Source organism: Photinus pyralis, unplaced genomic scaffold (assembly GCF_008802855.1).
Source record: "Photinus pyralis isolate 1611_PpyrPB1 unplaced genomic scaffold, Ppyr1.3 Ppyr1.4_unclustered_Scaffold778, whole genome shotgun sequence".
Classification (NCBI taxonomy): Eukaryota; Metazoa; Arthropoda; class Insecta; order Coleoptera; family Lampyridae; genus Photinus; species Photinus pyralis.
The window spans coordinates 264,960-279,963 of record NW_022172241.1 but is presented as its reverse complement, the minus strand read 5'-3'; the positions used below and the strand labels follow the sequence as shown (position 1 = coordinate 279,963).

Below are 15,004 nucleotides of genomic sequence, written 5' to 3'. Positions count from 1 at the left end.
ATGTTGTTTTTATACCTCACAGATGTTTATTGCTTGAGAAGGTTACGAAATGATTCTGATGAGAACTAATTCAAATGTAAATTATGAAGATTCGTGGTCCAGTAATTACGTAAAGTCGTACATGAATTGCAAAATGGCTATCATTACCTTCTTTGGACCAAAAAGGGCTTTATTTTTAGTTTAGAGTACCACGAACCCAAAAGGCCTAGACTGTAGTTTCATAAAATCCTCCAGAATGTGGGAAGGCGTATTTTTACTTCTAATATTTAGAATAACCGTCACAACAATTTTGCGCACTTTTTCCACTTTAAGGGAGAAGGTGGATTGAGAAGGTTTCTTCTATAGAATCTACTCCCTCGGCATCCCGCCTAAATAAATTCTAACAAAAGGTTCGTACTATAGCCTAGCCTCAGGCCAGAGGACGGGCTTCCATAGAGACAACCGAGGTACTGACAGACAACCACTTTCCCGGAGCCATCACAGCTTGTTCTCTTCGCAACAAAAAAAGCCGAGGGTCTTCGAACTCCCCTCCTATTCCAAGAACACCTCCAATTTTAGCGATCGTGCCGAGGACTGGGATGCATTGTCGATATCCGTGCCCCTCAGATACCTGGAGATCTCCGCTTGGTGACCCTTTTTTTGGTTTTGTCTCGAGTTCACAGTATCTAATGACCTCATCCCGACTTCTCCATCAGGCGCAAGTAGCTATATAGCGACGAACCTGGACCGTTCAAGGTCGTTCGCCACCTGGGGGTGGCCACGTCAAAGTGGTGTGCGACTTGGTAGCGACCTTGGAAATTATGTCAAGGTGAAAGTCGTGTGGGCGGTGACCTTGTAAATTAGGTCAAGGTGAAAGTCACCTACCACGTGAGCATTTTTATGGTCATCCGAGCTCATTGGACCAATAAATTTTCAAGCTCGTCCGAGGTCATTGAAAATGTAATCGCAATAAGGGGTTCATTGGCCTTGATTAACCTTGAGTTTGTAATTAGACACCACATAAAAATTAGGTTGTTGACTTTGGTTTGACCTCGAACATGTGATAATAAAGACAATAAATTGACCTTGTATGTCCTTGAAAATATAATTTCAAAGGGCAAATAATGGGTTTATTGACCTTGGATGACCTCAAGAATGTAATTAAACATCACTTAAAAATGAGATCATTGGCCTTCTATGCCCTTGAAATTTAATTTGGCACAAGAAAGCGTTCATTGTCCTTGGATGACCTTGAGAATCTAACTAGACGCAACATAAAAACGATGCTATTGTCCTTGAATGGCCTTGAAAATCTTGACACCGCAAAAATGTGTTCATTGACCTTTGATGACCTCGTCAGCGTAATTAGAAGCTGCAAAAGATGAAGACGTGGTGACCATGGAAAGTGGGTCAAGGTGCCGTGCCACTTGGCAGTGACCTTGGAAATGAGGTCAAAGTGAATAGAACGTGGCGCGTGGGAGGCCAAGGAGAAAGTCGTCTGCCACGTGTGCGGTGACCTTGGTAAGTAGGTCGCTGTAAACCACAAAGAGCAAGCTTTAGTTATCGTATCCCATTTTGTAAGTCAAATTACATTTACAAGGTTAAACAAGGTCATTGGCCCCATGGTGTTAATTTATATATTCGGCCAATGACCCCAATTATGGTGTCAATTCATTTTTAATGTCATCTAATGTCATAGGCCTCTTTTTTGTGCACTCAAATTACATGTTCACACTGCATTTCTTCATTATCAAGGTCATCCGAGGTCATTGCCCCAATAAACTTTCAAGCTCAATCGAGGTCATTGAAAATGTAACCTGATAAAACAAAAATGGGCGCACTGACCTTGGATGAGCTCAAGAATGTAATTAAACATCACTTAAATATGAGATCATGACCCTGCAAAGTTAATTTGACACAAAAAAGGTTAATTGTCCTCAGATGACCTTGAGAATCTAATTAGATGCACCATAAAAATGATGCTATTGAACTTGTATGAACTTGAAAATATCTGTTGACACTGCAAAAATGTTTCATCGATCTTTGATGACGTCATCCGCGGAATTAGACACTACAAAAGCTGAGGGCATGTGGTGACCTTGGAAAGTAGGCCAAGGTGGCGTGCCACTTGGCAGTAACCTTGAAAATTAGGTCAAGGTGATAGACGCGAAGTGCGTGGGAACTGGGAGGTGACCTACGGAAGTAGGTCGCTGTAAACTTCAAATGGCAAGCAATCGTATTTCCTTTTTGGGGGCAAAATTACATTTACAAGGTCATCCCAAGTTAATGACCCCAATTCTGTGGCTTCAGAATTAGTTTTTGATGTCATCCAAGGTTAATGCATGGTTGTGTTCTAGAATTACATTTATAACGGCATACAAAGTCCATAATTGCACTTCTTCGTTGACCCCATACATTTTCAAGGTTACCCGAGGTCATTTTGTGGTCCGAGGTCATTGACTCGATTTATTGGTGTGTCAAATTACATTTTAATGACATCGGAGGTAATTGACCACACAAATTGTTAAGCTCATCCGAGGTTATTGACCCTCTTTTTTGGTGTTGAATTGCATTTCCAAAGTCGTCAGAGGTCATTGACGCCATAAAAATCGAGGTCATTGAAAATGTAATTTGATAACGCACATAAAAGTCATTGACTTTGGTTGACCTCGAGCATGTATTTTAAAGACAACCCTTGAAAATATAATTTGACGGCAAAAAAAATGGGTTCATTGACCTCGGATGAACTCAATAATGTAATTAAACACAAAAAGCAATTTCTCTTCTATGACCTTGAAAATTTAATTTGACACAGAGTTTAATGTCCTTGGGTGATCTTGATAATGTAATTACACGCAACAAAAGATGGGACTATTGACCTTGGATGACCTTGAAAATCTAATGACGCTGCAAAAAATGTGTAATTAGACACTACAAAAGATGAGGGCATGTGGAGACCTTGGAAAGTATGTCATAGTAGCGCGCTACTTGGCAATGACCTAGGAAATTAAGTCAATGCGTAAGTCGTCTGCCACGTGGGCGGTGACCTTGGAAAGAGTAAAGGTTCTTGAGGTCATTTAACGCGACTATACGACGATAATTTAAAAGGAGGAAACTATGTTTCAGGTTATGCAAGGTCTGCTTGAAGGTTTCTTCAAGGTTGTACATGTCCTTTTGAAACTTTTGTAATTTTTCTTTCAGGACTCTTTGGAAAATTCCAATCCATTAAAATTTTCTTAAAACTATATTGGAACTTCCTTCAAATATCATTATAAAGGCATTGAAGTGACAGACGAATTCAATTGAGTTTCAAGTTTTCAAGAAAGCTTCAAAGTGTTTCTGTATCCATGAAATTTCAGAGGAGTTTAATTGAGTTTCATCAGATTTATAAGTTCTGTGGGGCTTTCATGGAAGCGGGTTTCCATAAAAAAATCTCAATCTCAGTCTCGAGTACACTTTACCAGAACTTCAAAAGCTTCAATCGAGTAAAGAAAGAGATTCCACAAGGTTTTGGTAATTTCCAGAGTTTCAATGACATCCCCAGGTCCCCAGGGTTTCCATAAAGTTGCATTAGATCTGCCGGTGTATGTCGGATGGGTTTCAAGAGCTTCATGCCATCATTATCATTCATCATCGAATTCTCGAATCTTCGGATTCTGATAATCCGGATATTCGATTTTTAGATCTCAGAATCTTCGAATTTTTAAATTTTTGAATCTCCGGATATACGAATGTCCGGATATTCAAATCTATTAATTTTAGAATCTTAGCAAATCTTTGAGTCTTAGAATTTTTAAATTTAAGAATTTTCGAATTTTTGAATCTATCTGATTCTTTGTCTTTAAATCTTCGGCTACTCGAATCTTAGGCTCCTCGAATCTTTAGAAATCCGAATCGTATAATCTTAGAGTCGCTTAGTCGTTGGATCCTTGAACCCGTGAGCCATTTTATCTTTGAAGCTTTAGGCATCTGCTCCCTTAGTCATATGAACCTTTGGCCTTAGGCCTTAGGGCCGTTAAGCCTTTAATCTTTTAAGGTTCCTTTGAACACTTAGGCCTTTAACTGTTCCAAGTTTACAAATTTGTCATTTATATCTATTAATAGGTTGGAAAATTCCCTATTACCTGAATTTCAAATTTCCAAATCATCCGAACTGCCAAATTTCAAATTCCCCAAACCTCCAGAATTCCAATCACTCGATGATCCCAAGGGTTGAAGGTCCAAATTTTCAAACTGACAAGTTAAGGCCATTTGCAGAGTTTGAGGAAACCTTTAAGGGTCTGGTATGGTTCCTTGATGTACATTTGAGGTTTCCTAGGTGTCATTGATGAAGCCTTACATAAACTTCTAGAGAGTTCTTAAGTTCTTGGTTGTTTGAGGATTCTTTGAGTTTTTGAGTATTCTTAAGGTGTTTAGGTCTTTTGGGTCCTTTCTGTGCTTTTTTTGTTCGGTTTTGATCCCCCTGTTTTTTTAATAAGCTTCAAGCGTTTACTTACAGTGCTCGGCGCTCGAGCGCTTTTTTGCCCGCGAGAGGTTTTTCCGCTTGCAAGCTCTTTTTTCGCTCGCGAGCTCTTTTCGGAGCGGCCGCTTGGTGCTCAATACTCGAATGTTTACTTAAAGTGCTCGGCGCTCGAGCGTTTTTCTCTGCCCGCGTGCGGTTTTTCCGCTCATGAGCGTTTTTTCCGCTTGCAAGCTCTATTTTCGCTCGCGAGCTCTTTTCGGAGCGGCCATGGTGTTCGATACTCGAGCGTTTACTTAAAGTGCTCGGCGCTCGAGCGCTTTTCTCTGCACGTGTGCGGTTTTTCCGCTCATGAGCGTTTTTTCCGCTTGCAAGCTCTTTTTTCGCTCGCGAGCTCTTTTCGGAGGGGCCGCTTGGTGCTCGATACTCGAGCGTTTACTTAAAGTGCTCGGCGCCCGAGCGCTTTTTTCTGCCCGCGAGCGGATTTTCCGCTCATGAGCGTTTTTTCCGCTTGCTAGCTCTTTTTTCGCTCGCGAGTTCTTTTCGGAGCGGCCGCTTGGTGCTCGATACTCGAGCTTTTACTTAAAGTGCTCGGCGCTCGAGCGCTTTTTTCTGCCCGCGAGCGGATTTTCCGATCAAGAGCGTTTTTTCCGCTTGCAAGCTCTTTTTTCGCTCGCGAGCTCTTTTCGGAGCGGCCGCATGGTGCTCGATACTCGAGCGTTTACTTAAAGTGCTCGGCGCTCGAGCCCTTTTTTCTGCTCGCGAGCGGTTTTTCCGCTCATGAGCGTTTTTTCCGCTTGCTAGCTCTTTTTTCGCTCGAGAGCTCTTTTCGGAGCGGCCGCATGGTGTTCGATACTCGAGCGTTTACTTAAAGTGTTCGGCGCTCGAGCGCTTTTTTTCTTCCCGCGAGCGGATTTTCCGCTCATGAGCGTTTTTTCCGCTTGCTAGCTCTTTTTTCGCTCGAGAGCTCTTTTCGGAACGGCCGCTTGGTGCTCAATACTCGAATGTTTACTTAAAGTGCTCGGCGCTCGAGCGCTTTTCTCTGCCCGCGTGGGGTTTTTCCGCTCATGAGCGTTTTTTCCGCTTGCAAGCTCTATTTTCGCTCGCGAGCTCTTTTCGGAGCGGCCATGGTGTTCGATACTCGAGCGTTTACTTAAAGTGCTCGGCGCCCGAGCGCTTTTTTCTGCCCGCGAGCGGATTTTCCGCTCATGAGCGTTTTTTCCGCTTGCTAGCTCTTTTTTCGCTCGCGAGTTCTTTTCGGAGCGGCCGCTTGGTGCTCGATACTCGAGCTTTTACTTAAAGTGCTCGGCGCTCGAGCGCTTTTTTCTGCCCGCGAGCGGATTTTCCGCTCATGAGCGTTTTTTCCGCTTGCTAGCTCTTTTTTCGCTCGCGAGCTCTTTTCGGAGCGGCCGCATGGTGCTCGATACTCGAGCGTTTACTTAAAGTGCTCGGCGCCCGAGCGCTTTTCTCTGCCCGCGTGGCGGTTTTTCCGCTCATGAGCGTTTTTTCCGCTTGCAAGCTCTATTTTCGCTCGCGAGCTCTTTTCGGAGCGGCCATGGTGTTCGATACTCGAGCGTTTACTTAAAGTGCTCGGCGCTCGAGCGCTTTTCTCTGCACGTGTGCGGTTTTTCCGCTCATGAGCGTTTTTTCCGCTTGCAAGCTCTTTTTTCGCTCGCGAGCTCTTTTCGGAGGGGCCGCTTGGTGCTCGATACTCGAGCGTTTACTTAAAGTGCTCGGCGCCCGAGCGCTTTTTTCTGCCCGCGAGCGGATTTTCCGCTCATGAGCGTTTTTTCCGCTTGCTAGCTCTTTTTTCGCTCGCGAGCTCTTTTCGGAGCGGCCGCTTGGTGCTCAATACTCGAGCGTTTACTTAAAGTGCCCGGCGCTCGAGCGCTTTTCTCTGCCCGCGTGCGGTTTTTCCGCTCATGCGCGTTTTTTCCGCTTGCTAGCTCTTTTTTCGCTCGCTCGTTCTTTTCGGAGCGGCCGCATGGTGCTCGATACTCGAGCGTTTACTTAAAGTGCACGGCGCTCGAGCGCTTTTTTCTGCTCGCGAGCGGTTTTTCCACTCATGAGCGTTTTTTCCGCTTGCTAGCTCTTTTTTAGCTCGCGAGCTCTTTTCGGAGCGGCCGCTTGGTGCTCGATACTCAAGCGTTTACTTAAAGTGCTCGGCGCTCGAGCGCTTTTTTCTGCCCGCGAGCGGTTTTTCCCTCCATGAGCGTTTTTTCCGCTTGCAAGCTCTTTTTTTGTTCGCGAGCTCTTTCCCCGTCCGCTAACGCTTTTAGGGTTCCACGGAATTCGCAAGCGGCTTTGCAAAACAGCTCGATGCTCGCGAGCATTTTTAGACAATTAGAGCGCTCGACCAAGCTCTAGCTCTATCCGAAAAACTTCTTCGGGCCACTTTAGGTTTGGCCATTAACCTGGAGGTTTCTATTTGTCCATTTACACACAGGTATTTTGTAGTTCCTTGTTGGGCCTCCAAAATATCGGGTACTTCGCTGCCTTACCATAATATCATCTTGTGCTTCTTGAATGTCGTCCCAGAGCTGGGGAATCCTCGTCTTTTTAAAATTGCATCATTTTTTGGAACGTTCCCTACCCAGTTCGGTTCGTGTGTTCCGGATCAGTTTCATAAGTCTATCAAATCTCATTTGGAAGTCTGGGTGCGTCCTTAAGGTATCGTGGCGATTTGTTCCCATCTCTGACCCATTAGACATTAAAATCTCATCGATCCAGTCGCTGATCTCAAAAATGAGTCGTAGAAGACAGGTGTAGTTTGTAGACACCAATTCTTTCGATGAGTACCGTGGAGGGTAGAACGTGTGTGTTTAGCGCCCCCGCCTTTCCCAATTTCCCCATCAAAGCACATAGGTAAATAGAAAGCCCGATTTATTTGGTACAAACTTCCATCAAATGACAAAAAAATTTGCGTCTACGAATGTCGAGCGTATGTCTGTGTCGGTCTGTCTGCCTTCGTCTGAGGGATCAAATTAAAATTACCGAAATTATTCATCTAAACGTCTTAACGTGAATGGGGTTTTGCTAAACTTAATCTAAACAAGCATATTTTCCATATTTCCTTTGTTTACAATACTTTTCATTATTTGTAGGCTGTTTATTTTACTTCTTTTGGATTAACATTGGAAGCGTGCTGGCATTTAATTATGTGCATGCACAACCATGGAGATAATGAGGTTGTGTATTACTACTGTTTAAACAAGAAGGTGATTACTCTTCGGCGATCGCGTACAGGGCGCACATAGTTGACATGTACACCCTTCGGCAGCGATCTTCATCGTCGTAGACGCAACCGTCGACAACTTCGCTCGAGAAGAAGTGAACCCGATCCACAACCACTGACGTATCAAAATCTCCCTCTGGCGTCAAAAAATTCAAATTGTCGAGCACGCACGTGATGTAGCAGTGGATGGGACCCTCGTCAGGCGCTTCGAGTCGTTCGATTATTTTCCTCGTCTCCTCCAACTCGACGCCATTCTGTTCCGCGCACCCCGGCTGGAACCTACCGGCGAGACCGCGCCACATTTGGAGAAATCCATCCGGCAACTACAAGACAACTGGCTTGGAGAGAAATTGGCGCGAAATTCTTACCTTTTGCGACGTTGCCGTCGAAAGCAGGAGGCACGCGATCAAGATTTGCTTCATTCTGTGCTGTCCAAAATTATGGAACACTAACGGAGGAGAATTTTTGATGCGATGTTTATGTACCGGTTCGCGTGACTAATTGGCGTGGGAATTGCTTAAAAAAACACATCAATGTCTAATGGTTAATAATGTATTAATTAGGACGCAATTACAGGTAATTACTAGCTCACGGCGATCGGGTCCAAAACACACATCGCTCTCAAATATGCCTTTGGGCAGGGATCCGTTTCCATGACGGCTTCATGGTGTACAAATGCTCGATTTCCATTTCTCGCTATTTTTAATTTGCGCTCTTATTTAAATTCGAAATTTACTTGATATTTTTACGCCATCTAGGTGTTTACTTTGTAATCTACTACTCCAGATCTAAGTTAATTTCTGTAGTGTAAATTATTCTTGTTGTAGTAAAGTTCCTTTACCTAGTTCTTTATTTTGCCGTTAGAGGTTCCTTTTACTTACTTCTTTGTCTTGTTGTTAGAGTGCACACTTTGTACCCTTTGTGCACTTCAATCTATCTATGTTATTTTTGTAGGGCTTTAATTGTTTTGTGTCGTTATTTCTTTGGGATTACCTTTTACGTTGACCTACTTGGATATTATCCATTTTCTACGCAGTACGTAGATGATGTAGCATTTTTATTTTGACCCGCCATTTTAGCAGGTGTGACGAACGACGCAGGGGTGTATCTACATTACCGAATTATGAAATTCTAACGACATTAACCATGTGAATCTACTTCATTCTACCAATATTAGCACCTACTTCGAGATTTGAACTTGGAGACTTCGATATTTGTGCCTGAGTTGTAAACCGCAATTAAATTACGGAATCTAAGAAGTTAAAGATCTTGTAAATTGCTCCGATATACCCTATTGTACTCGCAGACGATCAGCTTCACTTTTACTAGTGTAAAGTCACGCGAATTATTGGTTCTTTTTGGGTATTAATTACAGTTTTTGTACTTATACGATTAACCACCATGTCAGGAGTTAGCATTGCTATTTCGCAATATTATGTGCAGCGCGATTCACTAACCCTTTTAGTTGTTTGTTGTTGTGTTATTATCCGTTAAAGATTTGCAGAACGCACTCTTCTGGGCTCAAAAGATTGCATTCAAGTCAATGGTAAATTTTGTTATTTTCTTCGATTCCCTGATTTAACGTTTGATTACATATTGGTTTTCGATACAATTGAATTCTAATTTTGCTTGAGATTCACTTTACTATATTTCCCTTTTTTGTTTGTGTATAAGCACTCCGAATATTCACCCCGACTCACCTCTACTTAGCCTGAGCTTACGGTGTGCGCATCCCAAGGTAATTTTACTGCTTTGCCCGAAGTGAAATAAAGTAGTTGAACTTTGACAACTTTGAAAATGAAATATGAACGCTGAACTTTGAACGGCGACCATCCTTCAGACTTTGAACGGCGAACAAACTTTGAATATCGATCAACCTTTGAACTTTGAACGGTGACTAAATCTGGGAAAAATGCGAATTTTACCCAAAACGTTAACGCGACCCCATACGAGATTCCTAGAGGAGGCCCTAAAAACAGATCCGTAAAAACGTTTCAATGGAGCCACCTATCCATCAAAGAGAAAGAGACAACCACTCCAAAGATAAATATGGTAAAGCCAAAACACTGGTCCTTATACAGGGCGACGCGAGTCAAGAAAGTAATGGTTACCAAGAGACAATTGAGTAATCAATTTGTAGGCAGAAACTTTATTGAAGAGGAAGAGAACTGCGTGCAAGCAGAGAGAAAAAAGGGGATAGAATGAAGTGCAGAAAGGGTACAAAGTGTGCACTCTAACAAGACAAAGAAGTGAGTAAAAAGAACCTCTAACGGCAAAATAAAGAAGTAGGTAAAACAACTCTACTACAACAAGAATAATTTACACTACATAAATTAACTTAGATCTGGACTAGTGGATTACAAAGTAAACACCTAGATGGCGTACAAATATCAAGTAAAAGTAAATTTCGAATTTAAATAAGAGAACAAACAAAAGATTGCGATGTTCTTTCATCTCTCTTATACAAAGGCCTGTAGAATCCGTAATTTCAAACAGTTCCAGGATTGGGCAACTAGTTCAAAAGTGTCAGCCCTTTGAATTTTTTTCTGGTCTATAACTTTTGATTGAGAAGTCTGATCGAAAAAGTACAAATTGATTTGGATTCTACGCACCCAAATTAATAAGAAAAAGTGTTTTCCCGAGAATTTTTGGTGTAGTCGATTTTTGGTAAAAAAGGAAGGTAATACACTGCCTTTTTTTGAGACCCGAAGAAAAAATTGTCTCATTATACAGTCCATTACATTATCAATATCCCCAAATTCTTCTATGGTTTTTCTGAAATTGTCGTAGATCTCTTCAATCTCCCAAAAATTTTTGGGACCCACTTGAAGCTTGTCTGAAGATTCCCATCATATTCTTATGAAAATCTAAACGAAAGGATAGCAGGAAATTTCTCAGGGAATGTTGACTGGCAATGGGGTTTTTGATAAGGCGATAAGAACTCCGAATATTCACCCCGACTCACCTCTACTAGCCTGAGCTTAGAGTGTGCTTATCTCAAGGTAATTTTATTGCTTTTGCTCAAAGTGAAGTAAAGTAGTTGAACTTTGATAACCTTGAAAAGTGAAATATGAACGTTTGGACTTTGAACGGCGACCGTCCTTTAGACTTTGAACGGCAAACAAACTTTGGACTTTGAATGTCGATCAACCTTTGGACTTTGAACGGTGACCAGACCTGGGAAAACGCGAATTTAACCCAAAACGTTAACGCGAAACCAAACGAGTTTCCTAGAGGGATCTGAATAAAATGAGAATTTTGGGAAGATATTTTTCGACAATAGTTAGTGTAAATCTGTTTATTTTGTTTCTTAGTCTTCTGCGATCGCGTTCATTACACACATCGCAGACACGTACGCCCTTCTCGGTCTTCATCCTCGTTGGCTCAACCGTCGACAATTCCGTTCGTGAAGAAGTGAACCTGATCCATAACCACCGGTGTATCAAAGTCTCCCTCTGGAGTCAAAAAATTCAAATTGTCAAGCACGCACGCCGTGAAGAAGTCATCTGGCGGTTCAAAGCGCGTTTCTGAGCCCGAACGGCATCCGCTTAAAGCGGTACAATCCAAAGGGCGTCATGAATTATGCTTTATCTCGGTCCACCAGGCGGACGGCGTGTAGATCGAGCGTGCTGATGACCTGTACTTTGGCGGCGAGCAGGAGGCCGTCCATCGAACTGGTGTAGTGTATGAGGCAGGGGCGCCCGTGCAATTGAGCAATTGCTGCGGATCACTCCGGGTTCCCCACATCCATAGCAGGAAAACGTGGTGGAGTGGCTGACTGCAGGGGCTGCTTTGATCCTTGCGGTAACGGTGGTTGTTAGACCTTTAGCGGTATCGTCCCTTTTCTTTTTGCGGGACTCTTCTTGCATGGGGGTCTCTTCTCTCTAGGTATGGCGGAGGTACCTCGGCCGTCCGGGCTCATTCTTGTATCTTGCGGATGTTTGTGATCGGTTCTTTGAACGTTGTTACTTTTGTCTTCGGGGCGGTTTTCCGAATGCAGGTGTGGAGTAGGCCGTAAACCATGCTCACTTGGTCTGCAGGTCTTTTCGCGATGAGCGCATGCTTCTGGCAAATGCATAACTCTGTGGCCTCCCTCTCCTCTTACTCAATGGAGAAGATCTTTCGCAGAATCTGACTTGTGGGAATGGAGGGCCTACAGTTCTCCCTGAGTAGGGTGGGGCTTCTTCTCACGTGGTGACTGTACCCTTGATTTCTTGCCACCAGGTTGCGGGGGTACCATGTAGAAGCATGGCGATCCCTTTTATGACTCATTTTAACACAGGTACTAATAAAGAAGAAACAATTATAATTCATCTAGGGCGCGTCGAGCCTCCGCCACCACGAAAACCTGGATATTGACGTAAATTTTATTAACCTGAGAAACTCAGCAGCTTTAATCTCCTCCAAAACGTCAAAGAATTTAAATTAACACCTGATTAAATTCTGGGTGCGACATAAAAAATTTAACACCTGAAAACTCCAATCTAGGTCGTAATTTGGGCTCGACTAAACACAAAGCTAACCATTTACAGATGAAACAAATGGATTGGGCATCAATCATTCAAATAATCTGAAAGAAATATAGGCACCCAGGGCCAGAACAGAAACTCCACGCAACAAGCGATCGATAGAAACAATTGTTTAAAGAAATATTAATTATATTGCGAAAACATAAAGTGATATTTCTACGAAACTTCACGTTTACAACATCGATTTGTAATTACTGATGTTAAAGTTAGCGTTTTGATGATATTAAAACTCCCTTTAGCGGATACTGGGACACAACCACCCATTCCCTTGTTTAATTCGACTTAAAACACACTTTTAGCACGAGGATTTAAATCTCTTTAACCTTCTTCCACCAAACTTTACAATTAAACAAGACTGACTGTCCATTGAAAAAGTTTCGATAACGGAAAAACACACACAACACAACAAACGGCTACGTTTTAAACGTTCACCAAACCAAACAAGCCACGATTAACGTCGATTATTTATTTATTTATTTTATTTTATTTTTATTTTTATTTTATTAACGTCGATTATAGTTGCGATATACACGTAAGTATAAAAAAATAACCAACCATGTCCGAGTCAGGGTGCGGGTCGAAAGTACGGATAGAAATGGACGTGCATAATTACTGAAACATTACATTACCTGTATTTGCAAGTGGTTCTTATGCGAATTAATTTCATAAAGTAAAAAACTCGCACTGCGTGGTATAAAAACAACATTTCAACATTCTAACGTCAAACTCACTTGGCGATACAGTAAAATGGTCACGTTGAAGCATCTCCTGGTTCTGTGTCTTCTGTTTTCTATTGCAAAAACCAAAAAGGTACTTACTAGTTTTCTCCAGCTGTTTTTACGTATTTTTCTTGCAGTTGCCCGTCGCATTTCAAAAAATGTGGGTCGACCTTGCGGGTCGCTTCCAGGATGGGTGCGCTGCCGAGAACAATCTCGACGTGGAAGTCGCAAGGGGCATAATAACAAGATTTGAGGCGCCCGACATACGGCCGATGCATTGTTATACAATGCGATCAAAAATGATTGGCTGTCTAGTCGCCTTTGGAATTTTTGTTTACATGGGAAATCCTATTTAACTTGAACTTCCTAAGGCGACTCGACAGCCAATCATTTTTGATCGCCCGATATAAGGTGTATATTTAGGGAAGTGAATTTTTTGACGCCCGATGGAGAACTGGATAAGTCGACGGTGGTGGATACGGTCCACTTCTTTACGAATGAAATTGTTGACAGTTGCGCCGTTAAAGAAGAGGATCTCTGTAAAAAGGCGTACTTGATCACCATTTGTGGAATGAACGCGATCGCTGAAGATTAGTGTCCAGGTCGTTTGGCTCAGTCATGGTTAAAGTTTTTAGTTTATTCGGCAACCCTGTAAATGTTCCTGAATAAAAAAGCTGCAGCAACTAACATTTACGTATTTACCCATGATATATTTATGTCTACTCTTTAAATACCTTTACAGTGTCTTTAAAGCACCCGAATAAGGCCTTAATTGGCTTTAAAGGTCTTTCAAAACGACGCTAATTCCTAATTTCAGGTTATGCAAGGTCTCTTTAAGGTATTGAAGGTTTCTTCAAGGTTGTGCAAGTCCTTTTGTGACTCTTATGATGTTTATTTATGGACCCTTTGTAAAATCTCCTTGGCCCTCCATTAAAATTTTCTTAAAGTTATATTGGAATTCTTCCCTCGAAAATATGTATAAAGGCATCTGAAACTTTCTTTCTTTAAACTTCACCTTGACCTACTTTTCAAGGTTACCGCAATCGACCTTGAAGTGAGCCACATTCGGCCTTGTACTTCGAGAGTTTTACAAGAAACTTCAGGAAGATTTTGGAGTATCTGGAGATAATCTAAAACCAAGGAACCTTCCATTTTTTTCCTCTTATCTTTTTTATTCAGTTTTGGTTTCCTCCTTTCCTTTTTCATCTATTTTCGGGTTCTCGCCATTTCGAGGACCTATTTTTCGGTTGATAAACGATCAAAGATGGCCGCTTTAACCCATTAGCGCCTATTTGGAAGGCGTGTTAGAAATTTGAAAAAGAGTATGGACTGGTCCAGGAAAGAGTACTAAACCGTTTATATAAAATGGTGAGACACTGTCGAAATTGTCGTTGGGCATTCTTTGGAAAGCTCCATCGACTGTTTCACGAAACGTCTCTTAAACATCCTTGAACCGCCCTTAAAGTTCCTTCGAAGGCTTCTGTTTTTCTCAACTTTCTCCATGAGAAGCATTGACATTCCGGTAAAACTCTTTTGTGGTTCTTAAAACTTAATGATCCGGAATCCAACTCTTCAGATTCTGCTACTGTAGTTCCTAGGAACTTTCGAACTTTCGTCAAGCTCTTCGGAAAACTGGGAAATCGGTGTTGAAACTTGTTTTAAACATTTGCGAAGTACTTTTAAAGCTTTCTTGAAAATCTCGCTTGAGAGTTTCTTGAAACTTTCCGGAAACTCACCCGTATCTCCCTCAAACCCTAATCATTTTTACGTTATTTGGAAAATTAAATTAGGCCTCCTTCGAAAGTCCATTGAAATACACTTGAAACTAATTAAAGTAATAATTAATACAGAAATGCCGCAGCACATTGTTCTCAATACATCGTATATTCAAAGGTGCGTTTCGAAAGCAGCAGGTCTTTTCTATTGTACCGAAAATCCAATCTTGTTATAATTGGATCATAAGAACTTAGTCTATACGCATACACAAAAAAAGGATTTACATTCCCAAACTCTCCTATTGTTAGCATTTTTTTCGATAATACATTTTTGGGATGTCGGAAGCTAAAATAATTCCCTTCACAAT

General features: G+C 42.0%; 1 protein-coding gene across 1 annotated transcript; it reads right to left on the bottom strand.

Annotated features, from left to right (window-relative positions):
• Positions 1-7,531: 7,531 nt before the first annotated feature.
• On the bottom strand, positions 7,532-8,161 carry LOC116182833. Its single transcript, XM_031503388.1, has 2 exons — positions 8,042-8,161; positions 7,532-7,996 (listed from the first exon to the last, which is right to left on the bottom strand). Exons 1-2 carry the CDS (start codon positions 8,093-8,095, stop codon positions 7,661-7,663), a joined length of 390 nt encoding a protein of 129 aa, XP_031359248.1. The 5' UTR covers positions 8,096-8,161; the 3' UTR covers positions 7,532-7,660.
• Between the last annotated feature and the right edge of the window lie 6,843 nt (positions 8,162-15,004).